This window comes from Mercurialis annua, linkage group LG6 (assembly GCF_937616625.2).
Source record: "Mercurialis annua linkage group LG6, ddMerAnnu1.2, whole genome shotgun sequence".
NCBI classification, from domain to species: Eukaryota; Viridiplantae; Streptophyta; class Magnoliopsida; order Malpighiales; family Euphorbiaceae; genus Mercurialis; species Mercurialis annua.
In genome coordinates this window covers 1,265,190-1,287,078 of record NC_065575.1, presented here as the reverse complement: position 1 = coordinate 1,287,078, position 21,889 = coordinate 1,265,190, and the positions used below count along the sequence as shown (strand labels likewise).

The following is a 21,889-nucleotide window of genomic DNA, read 5'->3' as shown; positions in this document are numbered from 1 at the left end:
AAAATATTTGGGTAAAATCAATAAACGCATCTATATGTTGGATTAACATACATACTTTATATTATTAATGTGTTATTTATTGTGTTTCAGGTTCTTAGTGACGAACATTTTTTGAAGTCGGTTCTAGCTCAAACTCCGCTTAATCGTGTAGGAGAGCCAACGATGTGTCGTCAGTTACAGCATTTTTATGTTTGCCTGCAGCTTCCTACATTAAATGGACAAATCATTTGTGTTGATGGAGGCATGACAGCAAATGGCTTTGTTTTCTGATAAATTTTAACAATTAACACAAAGGAACAATACAATACAATCTCGATTTTTGTTTATGACTAGTATCTATTTGTAATAAAATAAAATTCAAAGTTGAGAAGAATATTAATTAATGTTCCGACATTCACATCGACATTCTTCTATCGGAATATTATTTCGTAGTCTTTTTGATGACATTCTTCTATCTGAATATTGATTGGTATCCTGAGTTGTGAAAAAAATTGATAGTTCGTGCTGACATTACCAAGATATAAAGTTCATGATACCAAGAATTATAATTTGTACTGAAAGTTTCTCAAGTGACGATGGTGGAGGAAATAATATTATTTGGTGTATAATTATTGTTAATCTAAAATATACTTGAACTTTTTTATAACACGTGTTAATTTATAATTAAATTCATTTTGTTATATGTTCTTTTAGAGAACATGACATGATGTAAATTACATTTTTTTTGGTACTCGTAATGTGTTAATAAAATACAAAGGAGATGTTAAAAGATTAAGAATGATGATTCCACGCAGTTGCGCTACATCAAAACAACCCAATAAATATTTAGAAAAATAATAAATATTTAAATATCGAAATATTCAATAATTTTTTATTTTTTATCATTATATATTCTAAAATTGAAAACTTCACATTGGTTTATTTTTGCAAATCTAAAAAATACTAATAAATAAAAAGTTCAGGGACCATAAGTGCAGTTACCCCTTTTTTGTATATTAGAATGATATTTTTACCCGATTACCCCAAAACGATGCCGTTTTCTTTTAATTTTTTTCCTTTTAGTATTCTTCTTCTCTCAGAAATAACGGTTTCTCCAATTCTTTCAGAAGTCAGTTACTGAAGTTTTTCCAGAGCTTGCAGGTAATACAGAATCAATGGAGCCTGCTCCAATGGAGTTTCTGAAGGAAGATGAGGTAACCGCTTACTTTCCTACGTGTTCATTATCAATCGTACAACTGAACCAAATTTGGTGCAAAATTAAATTTTCTGTTTATTTTGCTTTATTAGATAACTAATCGATGTCTATGTTTTGTTTTGTATTAACAGGATCAAAGAATGTATTCAGGTGCTGACGTGGATGCATTTCAGGCTACCGTGAATCGTGATATCGGAGGAGGAGGCGGAGGAGGAAATGCCTCGTCATCTGGTATTTATTTCGTTTGTTATTAGTCTGTTTGGCTGTTTAACTTAAATTTAAATTGATTTTTTTAATACTGTGTTATGAGCTAGTTTAGCTTTGTTATGAGCTGAATTTCGGATGAAATGGTAGAAAAAAGTATGCGAAATTGTAGTTTGGGTAAGTTTTGATGTTTTAAATTAGGTTTCCTTAGGTTTTGAGTAATTAAAAGGTTTGAAAACATTTGATTATTGAATGTATTAAAGATTCTGGTATTTTTACTATTTTGCATTCAATTTCGGTTTATGAATATATGTTTATTGATGTAACTAGTGTGCAAATTTGTAACGGAACTGCAGTTTTGTTTCGTGAAACTGATCAAATTCCCTGTTTACTGTATGCGGATTTCCAACAAGATGAATATGCCAATGCTTCAAGTCAGCAACAGGAGCGAAAAGAGCAGCACTTATTAGCGACTCAGATTACACAGCAATGGTGTGCTGATGAGAATCAGCAGCAAATTCCAGGCATTGAATCTCAATATGTGATGGTACACAATAAGATGGGTAATCGACAAGCTATGGGGTCGGAGCAGCCTGGTAGTCTAAAATGTCCGGGGAAGCGGATATTGGATAAGCTATCACTGCTGACCTTAAAGCCTGTTCTTGATAATGATAGAGAGATGCAGCCTCAAACACTGGTGTGATGACTCTTACATGAATTTTTGTTATTTTAGTTTGTTACGAACTTTGCTTGCATGGTGTTATTGATTTTCATGTTTTTTTGCTTAATCTCAGAAAAATGACATTTAAAAGAACAATTTTACTTGCATATAAAAAATATTGCACGGAACCGAGCACTTAGTATGGCAATTATATTGCATAATTGCACAATGGGTTTGGTGTCATTATTATGAATTTATGAGTCCTTTTGATTTCAAGCTAAAGAAGTAAACTATCTATATTTGCAGCCAGGTTCCAATCAGGCTCAATTACAATGTCAAGATTTTGCTTGTCGAGACAATGCGGGATTGCTTATTAGCTCTACTGCCTCATCAGCAGTCCAAATGCAGACTGATTCTAGCTATACATTGGTGGAAAATAATGCTCAGAAATCTCGAGAGGTGGTGGAACATCAACCAGACACTAGAATGCAAGTTAGCCATTTGTCTTCCTCCAGTATTTGCACGCTCAATCGTGATAGGATGCATGATTTTCACTCTACACAGAATTTAATTCCAGCTTATGGAAGTAATAATAGTACTTTTCGCCCATATTCTGGAACAAATGCCAATACTTCTGGATCATCCATGAAGTCACATCCTCATGATTTACAAGTTAGGCAAATATCACATTCAACCACGGATACAACTCAGATACAGCGTTCAATACAGGGAAGGAACGTGATGAATGTCTCAAAATTTGAGAAGCCAAATTCTGCTGCTGATTTTAGTAGATTACGGAACAGTTCTTTGTCCCAGAGTACCGACCACTTGTCATGTGAACTGTCCACAAACAAAGGGAAAATTGATGCTCCATTTCCATCAAGAAATTATGTGAAGCAAGAACCTGTTGATCAAGATGCCAAGCAGCAGCAGAAATTCCAGTTTTGCAACCCTCAAGATCTGTCTGCTGCACTTACTGTTGCTGAATGTGTTACAGGAAATATAAAAGACAATTCTCTTATGAGGCAGCCTTCTGCTGCTGATTTATCTCCAACTAATCGAAAGATGCCCACAAATGTAGTTGCTACACCCTTTGCAATTAATCAAAACCCTAACATCCAGGTAAACTTTTTCTTCTGCGCTTACATTAGCTGAGATCTCATTGATTCTTTGCATTTTTCATAGAAATGATTTAAACCATGGATGATGTATGTACTATTCAGGTAATGAACTACAAATAATACTGTCATCAGTGAAATACAAGAGTTCAATAGAGTAGGGACTGAGAAAAACAAAAACAAGAAGATGGCATAGTTGCTAGAAATTTTATTGACAGAAAACTGAATAATTCAAATCACAAGCATTGAGATTTACAATCATGAAGTAATCCTAATTCCTTAAGAAGCAGGAGTTTTAAACTATTTCTAATAACACTTCAATATAGAAATCAAGTTTTTAGTCTTGTCTTGTGGGGATCTTATAGTTGTTCACTTCACAATTCAGTATCAGGACTTGTAATTTCTCCCTAAGTTAAGAAAAATATTTTCCTATGAAAGCCATTGATGTCTAATTAGTAAGCTTCGTCTTGTTTCCATGCTTAACAGGTACGGTCTCAGACCCTATCTGCAGCTGCTTCTACTGAAATCAAAGGTAATAGCACTCCTCCAAACAAGCTTTCTGCTGGCCAGAAGAAGGCACTTAAAGCGCTCGGTTCCGTGCCACCAGCATTAAGGTTAACTATCAAATGACTTGAGAGTTTCAGATTGCCTCCCTTTTCATATTTTTGATGAATTTTTTTGGTAATACCAATTCTTATTCATAATTTATGGATTGTATACAGAAAAAAGAAAAAAGTTTCTGGGAGCTATTCATATCAAAGCATTGAAGAACTCAATGATGTCGCTTCTGTTAGTGGAATTGATCTAAGGGTATGTTATCTGTGTTTACTATCAAGTATGGTCGTTTATAAGTAATCTGTGCTGCTCTGTTAGCGAAACGATGTTCATAAATCTTCTGGAATTTTACTTCTTGAATAGGCAGAGCAAGAACAGCTAATATCTGGTTTGAAGGAGGTCAGCCGAGTTTCAGAAGCATCACGGAGGAATGTGCAAGAAGACGAAGAAAGAATGATTTTGCAGAAAATTCCGTTGGAGAAAAAGTTGGCAGCGATCAGTTAATTTCTTATTCGATTGCCGGTCTTTCTGATTTAATTTTATTCACCTATGCACTTTAATTCTATCAAATGAGCAAAAATCAATTAAATAGCTCGTATTGTCTCATACGTGTCCATTACAGTTGTGAGATGTGGTTTGAAGAATATCAACAGTGATGTGGAGCAATGCCTGTCTTTGGTGAGATGCTAGCTCCGTAGTCTTTCTTATTTAAAGACAATAAAACGTTATTTCTTACCAAACTGAATCCTCAGTGTGTGGAGGAAAGAATGTGTGAGCTAATAAGTACCATGATCCGCCTTTCGAAGCAGGTAAAATTTCATTCAGTACTAGGATCTGATATCTGATTATACTCTAATTACATAGCTAGCTTGTTATCTTTCTTATACTTATCCTTATTTTAATTGGATCTCTGCAGCGGATGGATGCCGAGAAACTTAGGCACGGGACTGTAATTACCTCAGATGTACGGCAGGAAATCATGGCAGTGAACAAGAAAGCTAGGGAAGAATCGGAGATAATGCATCCCGAGGTAGAAATGCTTCGAAAAGTTAATGAAGTAATATTATATGCGTAAGACATTTTAAAACATTTTTTTCAAGTTTGTGGAACTGAAAAATACCACACATGGAAATAAAGTCATTCATGTACTATAGTAGATTATCTATGTTGAAGTAATACAGTTCTTGAATTTCTCAGTATTGATTCCTGTGAATGCAGCCTCAGGACAAGGAGAAAGGCGAAAGTTGCGTGAAACAAGTTGATGTATCGTATAAACCGGTCAGTAATTAAACATTAAACTTTTACCTTCAAAGAAGACAAAGGGAGCATTTAGGGATGCGTAAAAACCAAACTAAACAAAATAATCAAACTGATAAATGTAGTTTGTTTCAGTTTATAAAAAATTCAGTTTTTCGGTTTGGTTTTGGAAGAAAATAATTTCAGTTCAATGCTAGTAGAAACCAAATCAAAAAACCAGTCGAATTGATTGATTTGGTTTGAAATATTTTTTTACATATAAAGTTGGTTTAATTTACTTATGAAAAAAAAAATCAAAATATCAGTTTGGTTAAGTTCGAACATAATGCACATCCCTAGAAGCATTTCAAAGTTTTGGGGAAACTGTTAATAAGCTGGCAAACACGGTATAGGAGTATAAAATGAGGATAACAAATATAGCTGCCCGGGCTGCTGCTGGTGTGGATGACATGGTTTCAAAATGGCAACTCATGGCCGAGCAAGCTCGCCGAAAACTTGAAGCCGGGACAGAAGCAACATCAGTTTCCAGTTCAGGTAAGATGTTAAGAATGTTGAGGAACCAGAAAATAGGAGCCCTGCAGTTACATTCAGTAAGCTTGACAACTTGAAGAATAGATGCTAATGAACAGCCTGTTTTAACCATTAATTTAGTTTTTTTCGACTCGGTTTTTTTCTTCAGCAACAGCAAGGAAATTCCGAAGGAGCCGAGCAATCGAACTGCAACCTCGGGTGGCTCGATCCATATCTGTCAAGGATGTGATTGCAGCATTGGAAAGAGAACCCCAGATGTTGAACTCTACCCTCCTCTATAAATTGTATGAGAGACTCCAGTAGAAATGCTCCAACAGAACAGTAAGTCTGCTCCTCAACACTATTTTTTTACTTAAATCTAAATGATACTAATTTTGTGAAATTCACTTGTAAATGAATACTAATTTTGTTTAGTTTACTTAGAAATTCATTTGATATGTTTTTTTTTTATTTTGATGGAATTGATTTTACTAATTCAAGTGTATATTAGATGAGTTTATTTGCAAATGAAATGAATATTAATGCTAGATGAAGTTAAAAATTGGTAAATAATTTTAAAAACGGTATGAATCTTGCTTAAAACTTGCCATCCATTTACATCTCTACTAAAATTAAGCATCAAACTATATACATGTCAAAATTTATTGTCCATTCAAGTTAAAAGAAGCGATTTGTTTACTTTTCGCTTTTCGTTTACGGTTGTTTCATATTCAGAGACTATTTTTTTTTTCAAAGCTAATTTTTGAGGTTTTTGTCCATCTTGTAATTACTTGTATTGCATATCTAGATCTATTAAATTCTTTTTTATTATTGATGTGTATTTTTATTGATCTCTCTTCTATAGAAGAAAAATCTATGTTGGTTATGTACAGGAGTATACATTGGTTGTGTTCAAAAAAATTTATGAAAAGATCGGTATTTTACGGGATTGTTCTGCTAGATAATGGTCAATTTGTTGCTTGGTTTAGAAAAACTATTGAGCCTTGCTAATTTTTTGGTATTAAAGATGAAAGTTGGGGAGGCAAAATTGAATTCAAAACTAGGTGATCTCGAAGGAAAGACTGCTCTTGTTAACGTTAGATCTCATGCTAATTTATTGTCCATAGCATAGGGATTTTGACATAAACTTGTATATGAGTGTTTCTATTCAAAAATTCAATTTTGGTCTTTACATAAGCTTTTTGTTATTGAGGAAAACATAAAACCTTTATTAAACTTCATACATAGTATTATTCACAGATTTACATGAACCAAATACATACTATTGCATAAGTTTTAAAAGGTTCATTTGAAAAATACCTCATTTTTTGACTTTTTTTATTCATGGACCAAACTCTTAAAATAGTCCGTTTTAGTTCATTTTAAGTTTCAATTATAGTCATTGGATTAAATTGAGTAAAAAAAGATTCAAATAGGTCCTTCATGTTTGGAATTTTGTGATGGTTAAAAGACATATAGAAATAATATGAAGAGTCTATTTGAATATATCTTTCCACTCTGATTTGAACAAATAGCTACAATTGAAACTGACATTTATAAAATAGACTAAAATTGACTATTTTGAAAATTTGGAACAAAAATGAAAAAAATTAAAAAGATAAAATACTTTTGAAGGATTAAGCATTTTTTAAAAATTACTCTAAAAAGGAAAAAAAAAAGAGAGAAAACGTGTACATCGGTTTGATTTGGTTATATCTATTGTGGACCCTTTTGGAGAAGACTTATCATAGTGATTAATTCTATTACAGCTGCGATACCATATAGAAATAAAATTTGAACACGAACATTTGGTTGTTAATTGAGAGCGATTGTATTCTAACATTAAAATTATCAACTTCAAGTAATGATCATTTTTATTACAAATTCAATAAACCAATTGAAGGTGTACATTAAAGTCTTACTAATGAACATGACAATCGTTGTACATCTCAAGGCTAGCAATTTGGATTTTACCTGGCGCCATATCTATGCATGTTTGTTGTATATACTTCTTCCTTTTCATAAAAATAAAAAGAATTGCACTTTCATAAATATTGAAAAATTAATTTACTAAATATTTCTAAAATGTCCTTTTAATATTTTTAAAGTGGCATTCATTTAATAAAGTATCATACTAGTATTTTGTTTTTAACCTACATTTAATATGATGATTTTTATTTATTTACACAGAAGACTAAAAATAAAAGATATATAATAAAAATTGCATTAAAAAATAAGGTTGTTGTCACTACATATCCTCATTTTTAGTGCTATCTTCGACTTAAGCATTATCTAAAAAATATCTCACCTCGTACCCTAAGTATTTCAAACTTTTCGTATTGTAGTCCGGTTTGTATTTTATGCGTTATTTTTTGCAAAAGGCCGTGTAAATGACCAAAACGATGTCGTATAAAATATTTAGGCTATATGTGCCATAAAATAAAAAGTTTGGATATATAGTTTTACGTTTTTTCGATTGTGCTTTAGTAAAAGATACAATTGTATCAATAACCCAAAACATATGATGAATTCTGAAGAAAATTATATATATATATATATAAAGAAAGTCATCTCACAAATAGATATGATAAATGGTAGTAGTAAAGTTAAATTCTATTGTAATTTAAGAAATAATAATAGCAAACCAGTATTAAAGAGAAAATTAAAAAATGAAATCTCACTCTAATTATTTTATTTTATTTTATTTCACTTTTTATTTTTTGAAACAAAGTTATTTCAGAGAGTTTGACCACAATAACACACTCAACAATAGCTGTAAGAGGAATTAATTAAAGGCTTAACATTCCAATTTTTTGGCTTTATGTCTAAAGCTAAAAGTGTGGTCATCTTTATTGACTCCCGCCTACTGTCGTTTTATTATTATACACATCCATCAGTGCGTTTTGATCCATGAGTTGTGCTGTTTATACACATATGTCGTCTTCTTTTAACTTTAATGTATACTATAATATGTCTGTTTAACTGTGTATAATGTTCGGTAAAAAAAAAATTGTGTATAATGACGAGGGTTTGCATGTCGTTTGTGCAGTCTACCTCTATCTAATGAAGAAAAACAAACCGATTGAAGATGGCAATATCATATGTTTTTCATATTTTTAACCTTATCAATTATAATTGAAAATAATTATCAAAAAAAATTATAATTGAAAATTTAACTTTCATTTAATGAGATCGTTAAGTAATACAAGTTGTAAATATTCGTACAATTTATACTTAAAATATGATTGATCATGCTTTATGAATATATAAATATAATATGAAATTAAAATAAAATAATTACTATGATTTTTTATGATATTATCATTAAATAACTGAATTGATTGTAAATCAATTTGCATTTAATCTTTTATTTTATAAGAAAGGTGTAGGTTTGATGAATATGATATTTTATGTTCAAGTAGTTAAAATGATATTTATTTTATTAATCATTTACATTGCATTGATATTTTTAGATTCAATTTAATTAAATGTATTGTGTATATAATGAATTTGGTTGTTTCCATTTAATTTATAGTCACATTTTCGAAGTCAGCCGTTAGAAAAATTAATAATTACATGCATGCACATGGACCTCGAAATTAAATATATATATATTTTTTTTGATAATTGGGGGAGGGGGGAGCGCTTGTGGGAGGAATTGAACCCACGACTTTGACAGTTTGTTGTCCAGCGTTTATACCATTTGAGTCACAGCTCGTTGGTCGAAATTAAATAATTGAAAACTAATCGAGCATTATTTTTTATTGAAGTTGCATAACATTAGTTCTACAAATATATAATGTAATCTTATTGATAACTTGTAACCTTGAATCGTAGCTAGCTCTGATGAATACTTCTAGGCCGTACCTACAAGGTACAAAACAACCGTGAGAAGGGTGCCGGAAGGGGATTCCGGCAAACCACTCCGACGGTCTAGTTAGTAACTGTTTTAGTGAGAGAAAGAATAAGAAATGAAAAGAGGCTAAGAGTTTTAGAGAGAGAAAGAGAATTAACCTTTTTACCTACTTTCCTTTTGCCTTTTATACTAAGTTCTTTGTTTTTCTTTGTCTGGGCCGACAGGTCTGACTTCATTCTCTTTGTCTGTGCAGCTGTTTTGTCTGGAATGTCAGAGTACGTTCTGACAGATTTGTCCCGTGTGTTCGGAGTGGTTGTGCTCGGTGACTACAAGGATATGCTCATTTTTAGGTTATCGCTCTGATCGGTTTGTGATGTCGTGACATTCCGGTTTATTCTTATTAGTTGCGTTTGGTGTACTTCGGTGAGTCCGAGATGTGTTGTGAGTCGCCCCTGGTGTGCTCTATTTGTTATGTTTGACCTATCTCGGTGGGTCCGAGATGTGCTGTGGATTGGCCTATCTCGGTGGGTCCGAGATGTGCTGTGGATTGGCCTTTGCTGTTCTCGGTCCGTTTATCTGTTTATCACTTATATTATAGTCAAATGTTGATTCATTGATTTCTTAGTTCTACAACGTCCAATCAATGAAACTGCAAATTCAAAGACACGTCCTATCAATATTGTATACGTAAAATTGATAGGATTTTCTATCTATTCATTATGGATTATACCATTTTTCTCATATCCCTTTTATTCCAATGCGGTGGTTTGCTTTTCCACCAGTTCTTCGCACCAATACTTTGTCTCTATTAGGGATGGGAATGAGGTGGAAAAAAGACAAAAATGTTATCTCCATCTTCATCCTTATTTCTATGAGATATTCTTATCTCTATTTTATTTTGATACATAATTATCAATTATAAGATGGCACATTTAAATTTTCCGCATTCATACTAATTCTTATTCGAGTAGTATAGATCTCTTGTGGGAGGCAGAATCTAGTCCAAATTTTAAACGACTATATATATGAGTACAGTTCCAATCCGCAATTTCACTTAAGTTAGGAGAGCGTATTACCAATTCACATACACTTTAAGATCATCTTATTTAATTACTAATAAAGATGAATTGTTGGTGATTGTTTTTGGAAGTGTTAATTTAGTTGGAATGTTGTTTTTTCCTCTTGTGATGGTCTTCAATTTTACTTAAAAGACTTAATTAATTAAAATGAATTCATCTTTATTTCCATGCTAATGAAAATATGTATATTTTACTTATTTTTGATTAATTTTAAAATGTGACGGTTTTTTATTTATTTATTATTATTTTTATGTTAAACATTTGAAGTTTTTTTAATAATAATCAGTATTATTAAAAAAAAATCATAATTATTTAAAAAACCATAATTTTAATTATAAATATACTATTTTCGAATTCATAAACTCTACAACTAAACAGTAAACATACACACACATATATATAATATTTTTATCTTATAATTATGTAATATATGATGTTTTTATAATTAAATTTATATTAATACAATAATAATTAGTATAAATTATATATAAAAACATCAACAATAATACATGTACATTGGATCCCCATGAGGACAAGAATAAAGATCCGCATGGGATGAGACTATAATCTCCATTGCATTCTCATCCTTGTGGAAGGGAAATAAACTTTTGTCACCCTATACCCATAGGGCTAATTAAAAGAGATTTTCTGACTTATTTAGAGCGGATCCTCTTAAAAAAAACGCAAAATTATTTCTCCATTATCATCCCTATCCTCTATTGTCTTTTGATTAGGGTTGGTTCGATTTGATTTAGAACCGGCCAAACTAACCGATCAAAATTTGTAAAAATTTTAACAGACTAAATCAAACTATAAATTCAGATAGTTCAAACTAAATCAAAAAGTTTGGTTCAGTTCGATTCAAAAACTAAAAATATATATTTTTTATTTTATGATTAATTTATATATTAAAAAAACATTATCTAATAAATTTCTAATATATCGTATTGAATTTATTAATTATAATTAAGGAATAAAGACTAAAAAAATTTGATATACGTGTTTATACAATTTTATAAAAGAAACAAGTTTTTTATTTTCTTGTTTAATTTTTGATTATTTTGGTCTTAAATTGTCCAAACCGAACTGAAAATCATCAAATCGTGATCATTGCTCCCTACGTCTAACTCTTTGATATAAGCAAAAAAAGGCTAATTTACAATATATTTATAAAAGTGGACTAAATAATTAATAATTTATTATTTTTATAAATTGATTCAATATCTTTTTAATTATTTCTAAAAAATGTTTATGATACACACTTTTGAAAAAATAAAGTAAGATTCATTAAATTAAGGGTTAAATTTAAATTATAAACTTTAACGTGTTTTTCAATTAAAACACAAATTTTAAACTTAACAAAATCGATCACTTCCTTTCATGTTTTGAAGAATCTAATATCGACTTATTTTCTATCTAAAACCATTGTATCCACACTCGAATATGTACTGTTCTGATAGTTACATCATCATTTTTTTCAATGAAAAGATATTCGGTGTTAATATGTGATGTATTTTACCAAATTTTTAAAATTTGCATTGCAATTGTAAAGTATATTAATTTTTTTTCTGAAGTTAACTCTTAATTAGTCAAAAACGTGAATACTAACATTGCCATTAACACGCTAAAAGTTCCTTTCCATTTCTCTATATAAATATTATCTCAACCTTCACAATTAAAATTCACAAGCTCTTTATTTCATATCCCCTTGTTGTTTAGAGATTGAAAGAGAGAAAAATGGATAAGGTAATTAGTGGCCACCAAAAAAGATGGTCTCTCCACGGAAAGACTGCTCTCGTCACCGGCGGCACCAAAGGACTTGGGTGAGGCTTTTTTACATTTTTTTTCAACCAGCACATATATATTTTGAGAATTAAATTATTACATGAATTTGATCGAAGATATAATATTTGCGTAAAACAAACTTCATACCTTCATAGACGTAATTTAAACACGTTTATAAAAAATTGATACTAACGGTTTAACTTTTCATTTTTATAATTTTTATTTAAAATTATTCTTCTACTACTAAATGATGCCGTTTCTGACACCAACATTGTTATTGTTGATAGTTTTTAATAAATGGAAGATACTGGGTTATAATATCGGATTGTAAAATCTACAAATTCTGTTTTTTATTCTCTACTAATGATTATGGTTTTTGATACCAAACAATATTACTTTCAATAGTTATTAATGGATGAAACGATATCAGATAATGAAATTGAACCGTAAAATTTCAAGAAATGAAAAAATTGATTGGAGGTGCTAATTTTTTTAAGACATGTTTAAATCACTAAAAAGATGAATGAATATGGAATGTTAAGTTTTTTCTTTCAAATATCCTTAAATAATTTTAAGAGATTTTTATAGTATGAAATCAATGTTTGTTATTAGATATGCAATTGTGGAGGAATTGGCAGGCTTCGGAGCAACGGTACACACATGTTCAAGGAATGAAGCTGAGCTTAAGGAGTGTTTGGATGATTGGAAAATGAAGGGATTTCAAGTGACTGGTTCTGTTTGCGATGTAACTTCCCGATCACAAAGAGAAAGACTAATCGAGACTGTCTCCTCTCAGTTTGATGCCAAACTCGATATTCTTGTTAGTCCTCAATCTCACGGAAACTTCTCGAATTCTATTCTTTTCCAAAAATACTTTTAAAACCCTAAAAATTCTATATTTACAACTTATCTCCGTTAAAAATATTATTTTCTATTTTTTATTGTTACACAATATGTAACTTTTTTGAGTTATTTTTATAAAACATTATGAACTATATACATGATATAATTATTCACATTTTCTAAGAGTTAGTAAATATATACACCAATTACTTCTTATCGATACATCAACAAAAAATTAATGACATAAAGCTAGAGTTGGTCACGTCAAAATACACTATTTTGAAAATGTAGCTTCTACATCATCATCAATTTTTATTACTAGTATATTAATTTAACAAAAAGTGCTAGTTGGTGCATATATTTATCAACTTTTAAAAAATTTAATTGAAAATTTAATCATTGAAAAATACTCCTTCTTTTTGACTTTTTTCGTTTATAGTTCAAATTTTCAATATCGTCAATTTTAGCTGATTTTTTAATTTTTCAGTTTTAATTGTATGAAGGAGAAAAAAAATCCAAATGTGTTATTCATGTTTGAAATTATTTATGATAAAAAACTGAAATAATATAAAAGATATATTTGAATTTTTCGCCTGTTAATTTTGACCAAATTGTTATAATTTGAAACCGAAAACTAAAAAGTAGTCTAGGCCACAAACCCAAAAAAATCAAAAAGATAAAAAAAAATTAATAATTAAATTATAAAGTATATATGATTCATGAGTTTTTATATGCAAGTAACTTATTTTGATTCATTAAAAAAAAAACTTATTTTAACTCTCTTTTATTTGGTTTCAGATAAATAATGTGGGAACGAACATTAAAAAACCAACCCTGGAATTTACAGCAGAAGACTACTCATTTTTAATGAGTACAAATCTTGAATCTGCTTACCATTTTTCTCAGCTTGCACATCCTCTTCTTCATAATTCAGGAGCAGGAAGCATCATTTTCATGTCCTCTGTTGCCGGAGTAGTGTCTGTGGCCGTTGGATCCATCTATGGAGCTACTAAAGGTCATTTTTCCCGAACGATAAAATTTTAGATAGATTTAGTTTACGTATAAAATATAATTATAAATTTTTTATTATAATTATGACTTGCGATATAGTTGAATTGAACTTTTATCATTGATTTAAATTATTGTTATTATAAGTTATAATAATTGAGTTAATTTTATATTAACAAAATAATATCATTGAAAAATGATATAGTATCAATTTCATTTTAGTTTATGTGCTATTATTAGACACTAAAACTAATAAACATTTAATGGTTAAAAGTTTATGTAGTTATCAAACTATAGTGTTTTAGTTACGGATTTTTAAATTTTTGTAGTTTTTAGTAGCCAAATTTTAACAACAGTGGCATGTTAGTAAGAGATTTTCAGTGAATTTTTACTTATGTGGACAATAGAAATAGAATATTCGTCATAATTTATTTGCTCTAAGGTTATCAAATTATATATACTTCTAAATGAAATGACAAATTAAGAAAGTGTACACTTTTTTCATCGGACAATTAAGTAATTTTTCGCTTGAATTTATTTATTGATCTATGTTATTGGTAAAATCAAAGTTTGATTACCAAAACGTAATATTTTAAAAATTGATAATTGGCCAGAAATGATACTATATTTTGTTAATTACAAAAATAATTAACACCTAACATTTAATAAGTGTTTTAAAAATTAAAATTGGTAAGTTTATAAAATTGATTTGTAAATACATTTGCAGGGGCAATAGTTCAGCTGACGAAGAACTTGGCATGCGAGTGGGCAAAAGACAATATAAGAATTAACTGTATTGCACCTGCTTTCATCGCAACCCCACTTGCTGAACCTGTAAGAATTTTTTTCTTCAGCTTTTAAATCCCTGTTTGGCATAATTATCATAGTAAACTGTATATTTTATGATATTTAAAAACGTTATTTTTTAAAAAATTCTCATTCTTAATGTTTGTATGATTTAAACACATTATTTAAAATGTCGCATTTGACATCTCATCTTTTTATTGTGTGGTCTATTGCCCATTTTCAGCTATTGGAAGTCTATGTGGCAAATAAGATTAGACTGTGAATTGTCAAATTTAAAATAATGTGCTTAAATCGTTAAAAAAGTGAATGGCCTGAATTTAAAATAAAAACTTTAAATATGGATGACAAGGCGCAGTTAGGGGTGTGCATCGGTCGGTTCGGTTCGGTTCGGTTCTGAATCGACCAAAACCGACCGGTGCCAAAGTTTTTAAATGGTAAACCGAACCGTAATATTTTTCACCAAAAACCGAAATTTTTTTTGACCGAAATTTTCGGTCGGTTCGGTTCGGTTTCGGTTTTTGAATTCGGTTTTTACTTTTTGAAAAGCATCATTTTCGATCTAAAATTAAACATAAGTCTTAGAAGTAAAACCCATAAATTTATAAACTAAAAAACGAATACAGAAATTCACACTCCATAAAAAAAATTCATACCCCATACTTTACAAATCTTAATATAAATTACAGACACAAAATTAAAATTATAACTCATTACTAACAAAAAATTAAAAAGAGATGAATACAAAAAATTGACAAGTCTAATTCAACAGAAGCATCAAGAAATTAAAGGGATCATCAGCAAATTGATCTTGTTTAGAGGTGTAGATCTGTCGATATAAAGAAAAAAAATGAATTAGGAAAAAATTAAAGTGAATAAAGAAAATGAAACATGCAGTTCCAAAATTATACCAATAATAACAAAATATCAAAATAAAAAGAAATAAATTTGATTAAACACTTACTTTTTTTAAAAGGATTTCAAGCAAATATCCATTTATGAAAAAAATTGACAGATTCGAAGAAGCGAAAATGATGGCCTTCCTTTGAATCGCCACGCTAAACGTTGAGGGAAATTGTATGATTAAGTGGAGTGTTAAATTAAAAGGTATTAGTTAGAGATTTAAGAAATCAATTGGAAATTAGGGTTTTCAATGGTGAAAAACAAAAGGAATAAGGAGAGAAGAAGAATAAGAGAGTGCCGCAAGAGAGAGAAAAAAGAAATGAGAGATAGGGTTCACAATATTAAGGAGGATTATATATAATATTGAAACGGCATAGTATTAGGTTACTCCTTGATAAAAAAATGAACTGAATCAGACCTCATTCGGTGTTATCGGTTTTTCGGTTATTTCGGTTTGGGACAACCTCAAACCGAACCAAAGACCGATCTCCACACTTTTTCATATCTGACACCGAACCAAACCGTTTTGACCGAAAAACCGAACCAAATAACAAATTTTGGTTCGGTTCGGTTCGGTTTTTCGGTCTGGTTCGGTTTCTTCTCACCCCTAGGCGCAGTTGAGTTGGCATTTGCGGTTTTTGATCCATTTCGCCACATGGACCTCAAATAGCCGAAAAATGGCAATGGGCTATAGGATGTCAAATGTAAAAAAATAAAAACTTAATCACCAAAAAAACCATCACCTTTTAGCCCCTTTTTAGTTGCACCCTGACGTTGCAATTTTATCAATTGCATCCTAATTCGCACTTTTGGGTTTCAATTCCACCCATAAAATCAAATTGGACCTTTTTCACTCGGAAAAAATTCATAAAAATACTTAAAAATACTCGTTTGAACTCTTTTCCACATAAAAAGTTAATAATGGATGATTTATTTTAACTTTTTTTAAATGAAAAAGAGATCAATTTAGTACTTGAGGGTGGAATTGAAAACCAAAGGTGTGAATTAGGGTGTAACTGACAAAATTGCAACGTCAGTGTGCATTTGAGAAGGGGCTAAAAGGTGGGGGGTTTTCTGGTGATTAAGCCAAAAATAAAATATAAGATGCCTTTTAAATGTTATGTTTAAATTGCCATAAACATTCAACAATTGGAAATTATAATACAAATGCCCTATTTTAATTAGGTTTTAATCACTAAAAAAAACTAGCGAAACGTTTACATGTTGTTTAAGTTCTAATTAAAAAAATTGTACATTGCAGTATTTACAGGATGAGAAGATGTCGGAGACTATAAAAACTAGAACTCCGATGGGACGAGCCGGAAAACCAGAGGAGGTTTCAGGACTGGTAGCATTTTTATGCCTACCAGCTGCCTCTTACATTACTGGTCAAACAATTTGTATTGATGGAGGAGTCACTGTCAATGGCTTTTACTTCGGTTGATTCTTTAATTGTGTGCTACGATTTGTGGTCACAATGATATTATATTATTATGTATGAAACATTATGCAATGGAAGTGCTTAAGTTAAAAAGAATAAAGATGGATGAGGCGTTCTTACCACTTGATCTAACTCATCTCGTTATAATGTCGTTTATTGGTTATTACAGCTTAAGTTTTATTAATTGGTATTATCGTTCTCGCGGAATTGTATAAGTTTCGAATTTAAATTTCTACAAGACTATGTTAAAAGTTTATTATAACTACATATAAATATATGAGCTATTTCGTGTTATGTTCTTCATTGGGAACATATGAAAATGAATCAATATTTCATGTGTTTGAAAATTTACCTTATAAACTTTAAAAGATATTCTAATTCTAGAGAAATAATATACCCACAACATTTTTAGAGCATTAAAACATCACCATTTTCGGATGATTTATATTGTTATTTGAAGATTTAAATCATATTCATAAGGAGTTGTAGGTATATTTGACACCAGTATAACAATTTTTAACTGAAACTACAGTTTTGTCTCGTTAAACCGATCAAATACGATATCCAAATTTTGAACAAGATGAATAAATCAATGCTTCAAGTCTGCAACAGGAGCAAAAAGAGCAGCACTTATTAGTGACTCAGATTACAGTGCAGCAAATTCCAGACACTGAATCTCAACATATAATGGTACAGAAGACGCGTAACCTACAAGCTATGGGGTCGGAGCACCCTGTTAATCTAAAGAATCTGGGCAAGCGGATATCAGATAAGTTCTCACTGATGATCTTAAAGCCTGTTCTTGATTATGATACAGAGATGCAGCCTCAAACATTGGTGTGACTCTTACGCGAATTTTTGCTATTCTAGTTTATTATGAACTTTCATTGCATGGTGTTATTGATTTTCATGTTTTTTTTTGTTTAATCTCAGACAAATCACATTTAAAAGAACACTTTTACTAGCATATAACAAGTATTGCACGGGACCAAGCACTTAGAATGGCAATTTCACACTTGCATAATGAGTTTGATGTCATTATTGTGAATTTACGAGCACTTCCGATTTCAAGCCAAAGACGTTATCGATCCATATTTGCAGCCAGGTTCTGTTCAGGCTCAGTTACAATGTCAAGATTTTGCTCGTCTAGGCAATGTGAGATTGCTTATTAGCTCTACTACCTCATCAGCGGTCCAAAAGCAGGCGGATTCTAGCTATACATTGGTGGAAAATAATGCTCAGAAATCTCGAGAGGTGGATCGTCAGCCAGACACTAGAATGGAAGTTAGCCATTTGTCTTCCTCCAGTAGAATGCATAATTTTCACTCTATACAGAATTTGTTTCCAGCTTATGGAAGTAATAGTAGTACTTTTTGCTCAAATTCTGGAACCAATGCAAATATCACATTCAACCATGGGGTACAACTCAGATACGGCGTTCAATGCAGGTAAGGAACACGATGAATGCCTCAAAATTTGAGAAGCCACATTCTGCTGCCGATTTTAGTAGAGTACATAACGGTTCTTTGTCCCCGAGCACCGACAAATTTTCATGGCTACTGTCTTCAATCAAACGGAAAATTCATGCTCCAAATCCATAAATAGATAAGACTCTAATCGAGCATTATTATTAAGTTCCTTAAAATGCTACGTACGGAACGCAAGTACATCAACAACTGTTCAAAACTCTCTATTATTAGCAATATCAAAAAAATGCAGTGGTTAAGAGCTAAGCAATTAAGAAATGATATCATATTTTTCATGCAAGGTTTTGTGAGAGATCCAAATCTCTTGGGATTTATGTATACACTACCAGCTTTCCGACTCATTTATTCAATAGTGTCAACACAAGACATCATAATTCAAGCACTTTTATGTCGACAAAAGTTACTAAAAAAGGAGAAATGAATGTCAAAACAAAAAGTAACTATTAAATTTAGTGGCGGAGCTACGACGAGACAGAGCATCCGAAAAAATGGTTAATTTTTCACTAAAAGAAGCTAATTAAAAACGGTACAAGAGTAACCGAAAATTGAAAAAGCTTACCGGATTGGAAACTTCAATTTTTTTCAACCAGTGAATATGTTAAATGACAATCGTTGTACATCCAAGGCTAGGAATTTGGATTTTACCTGGCACGATATCTATTGTATATACTATTTCCTTCCCATAAAAATTAAAATAATTGCGCTTTTAGAAATATTAGGAAATTAATTAATTATAATTAATTTTTAAATTTCTTTCTATATATCTTTATAATATTTTAAAAGTGTAGCTCGTGTAATAAAGTATAATATTATGACAGTTTTTATAGGACTAATAATAATAATATTTTTTATTTTTGTGGAAGAGAGAGTAGGTAATAATTTATTTATAATGTCTCCTTATAAGCAAAAAATAATAATATTTATAAGAATCTATATGTATGTTTGACTATGTAAAATTACGAGGGCTTGCATGTCGTCTATGCAGTCTGCCTCTATCTAATAAAGAAAAACAAACCGATTGAAGATGGCAACATCGTATGCTTATCATATTGCTAACCTTATCAACTATGATTGAAAAATTAACTTTCATTTTAATGAGATCATTAAGCAACACAAGTAGCTATAAGCCTATAATTTAAGCGCTCGACAATAAATTATTTTATCGTGAGATCAAATCCTTCCACAAGCGCTTTAATTTTCTCCAATTATTAAAAGAATAAAGTAATACAAGTTGTAAATATTTGTATAATTTATCACTAGAATATGATTTATTATGCTTTATGAATATAAACACATGAAATTAAAATACAATGAAATAAAAAATGTGATTTTTTATAATATTATCAAAAAATAACTGAATTGATTGCAAATTAATTCATATTTATCTTATCTTTCATTTCACAAGAAAAGTGTAGATTTGATAAATACGACATTTTATGTCAAGTGAATTTAAAATGATATTTATTTTATTAATGATGGCAATATCGTAATAATTGTGCAATAAATACATTCAAATCTTAATGGTGATATTATGATATTGCCATCATTTTAATGAGGTGTTGTATTATGAGTGGATTAGTCTACGGATGACGTGATAGACTCGGTCTACCTAAGAATTTTTCAAATCATTAACATTGCATTGATATTTTTTAGATTCAATTTAATTAAATTTATTGTGTATATATTATATAATGAATTTGGTTGTTTCTATTTAATTTATGGTCACATTTTCAAAGTCAGCCGTTAGAAAAATTAATAATTACATACACGCACATCACATGTATTTCAAAATTAAATAATTAAAAACTCATCGATCATTATTTTTGATTGAAGTTACATAACATTATTAATTTTACAAGTATTAAAATGTAATCCTATAGTCAAACGTTGATTCATTGATTTCTTACTTCTACAATGTCCAAATACTTATCCATATATGGAACTACAAATTCAAAGACACATCAGATATTGTATACTTAATAATAAAGGGTGAGAATTTTCTATCTACTGGTAGGAAGCCCGCGCATTTGCGCGTAATCAAATTCAAATATGATTTAAAATATGACTAAACTTAAAAAATTAATATAAATAATTTATAAATAAAATTCACAATCTACAATAAATTAAAATATATTATAATAATTCTAATAATAAATTGTTTTACAATAATAAATATTCACGATATATATTGCAGCATATCAGTTAAGTCTTCAGCATTGAAGACTTTGTAATTCAGCAGCAAGCTTGGTATTTTGACTACTTCCTCAAGAAGCAACTTCATCCAACTGAAGCAACTTCATCCAACTGGATCCAGCTCATAATCCAGCTCATGCCAGCTCATGCCAGCTCACCTATCTCAGTGAAGCAAGCAACATGAGGATAGTGTGCTTTCTTAGGAAGAGTTTGTTACAAAACGGTTATTTTGTAATGTCTATAAATAGAGAGTTTATTCTCTAAACAATGTAATCTGGTTTTTACAAGATTAATAAAATTCTCTCTTTCACTTTTCTTCATGGTATCAGAGCCTTGAGTTTCTTTTCCTTTCTTAGCATCCAAACAGATTTCTCTCATTTTTCTTAGCATCCAAACAGATTTCTTTTCTTTTCTTTCTTCGATAAGCAGTAATCTTTTTCACAGATTCTTTCAAAGTTCAACCATGGCAATTAGACCAGAGGAAACAATGTCAAGTCCTTTCTTTCTACATCCTAATGAAAATCCTTCATTAATTTTAGTTTCTAATATTTTAAATGGTAGTAATTACCATCCATGGTTTAAGTCTATGAGAATGGCTTTAATCTCCAAGAACAAGTACAAATTTGTTGATGGAACAATTCAGATTCCAGATATTAATGATCCTCTATATCCTGCGTGGGAAAGGTGTAATACTATGGTAATGTCATGGTTATACAGATCATGTACTTCTACTATTGCTGATAGTATTTCTTGCATGGATTCTGCTTTTGAAATATGGATTGATCTGAAGGATCGCTTCTCTCAAGGAGATGCTTACAGAATTGGTGATATTCAAGAGGAAATTTATGCTTTTAGGCAGAATACAATGTCTGTCACTGAGTATTTCACACATTTGAAATCACTTTGGGATGAACTGGTTAGTTTGAGACCATTCCCTGTTTGTATGTGTATTCCAAAGTGTATTTGCAATGCCTTACCTCTGGTAAGAAA

General features: G+C 30.5%; 2 protein-coding genes and 1 long non-coding RNA gene across 4 annotated transcripts; 2 read left to right on the top strand and 1 right to left on the bottom strand.

Moving 5' to 3' along the window:
- Positions 1-1,099: 1,099 nt before the first annotated feature.
- LOC126687280 (transcription initiation factor TFIID subunit 4b-like) lies at positions 1,100-6,048 on the top strand. Of its 2 annotated transcripts, XM_050381779.2 has the most exons (13): positions 1,100-1,193; positions 1,327-1,426; positions 1,813-2,096; positions 2,367-3,182; positions 3,665-3,792; positions 3,901-3,988; positions 4,097-4,232; positions 4,356-4,411; positions 4,486-4,542; positions 4,650-4,763; positions 4,952-5,011; positions 5,383-5,524; positions 5,670-6,048. In XM_050381779.2, exons 1-13 carry the CDS (start codon positions 1,155-1,157, stop codon positions 5,822-5,824), a joined length of 2,175 nt encoding a protein of 724 aa, XP_050237736.1. In that variant the 5' UTR covers positions 1,100-1,154; the 3' UTR covers positions 5,825-6,048. The 2 variants fall into 2 exon arrangements, with proteins under 2 accessions (XP_050237736.1, XP_055962419.1); XM_056106444.1 differs by lacking the exon at positions 5,670-6,048 and having other exon boundaries at positions 4,650-4,804; positions 5,383-5,519.
- Positions 6,049-12,102: 6,054 nt separating this feature from the next.
- On the top strand, positions 12,103-17,351 carry LOC130014554 (tropinone reductase homolog At1g07440-like). Its single transcript, XM_050381786.2, has 5 exons — positions 12,103-12,258; positions 12,833-13,040; positions 13,862-14,078; positions 14,799-14,905; positions 17,040-17,351. The coding sequence occupies exons 1-5, from the start codon at positions 12,173-12,175 to the stop codon at positions 17,220-17,222; spliced, it is 801 nt and encodes a 266-aa protein (XP_050237743.1). The 5' UTR covers positions 12,103-12,172; the 3' UTR covers positions 17,223-17,351.
- Positions 15,457-16,383, bottom strand: LOC126687287 (uncharacterized). The gene is made up of 2 exons (XR_007644091.1): positions 15,840-16,383; positions 15,457-15,704 (listed from the first exon to the last, which is right to left on the bottom strand). It is a non-coding gene; the product is annotated as an uncharacterized LOC126687287 (long non-coding RNA).
- Positions 17,352-21,889: the final 4,538 nt, after the last annotated feature.

Bases quoted from the DNA above. Each gene is read 5' to 3' on its own strand.
- LOC130014554 (XM_050381786.2), top strand. From the start codon at position 12,173: ATGGATAAGGTAATTAGTGGCCACCAAAAAAGATGGTCTCTCCACGGA. The intron at 12,259-12,832 runs GTGAGGCTTTTT...GTTTGTTATTAG, and splicing joins GGCGGCACCAAAGGACTTGG to ATATGCAATTGTGGAGGAAT. The intron at 13,041-13,861 runs GTTAGTCCTCAA...ATTTGGTTTCAG, and splicing joins ATGCCAAACTCGATATTCTT to ATAAATAATGTGGGAACGAA.
- LOC126687280 (XM_050381779.2), top strand. From the start codon at position 1,155: ATGGAGCCTGCTCCAATGGAGTTTCTGAAGGAAGATGAG. The intron at 1,194-1,326 runs GTAACCGCTTAC...TTGTATTAACAG, and splicing joins AGTTTCTGAAGGAAGATGAG to GATCAAAGAATGTATTCAGG. The intron at 3,989-4,096 runs GTATGTTATCTG...CTTCTTGAATAG, and splicing joins TTAGTGGAATTGATCTAAGG to GCAGAGCAAGAACAGCTAAT.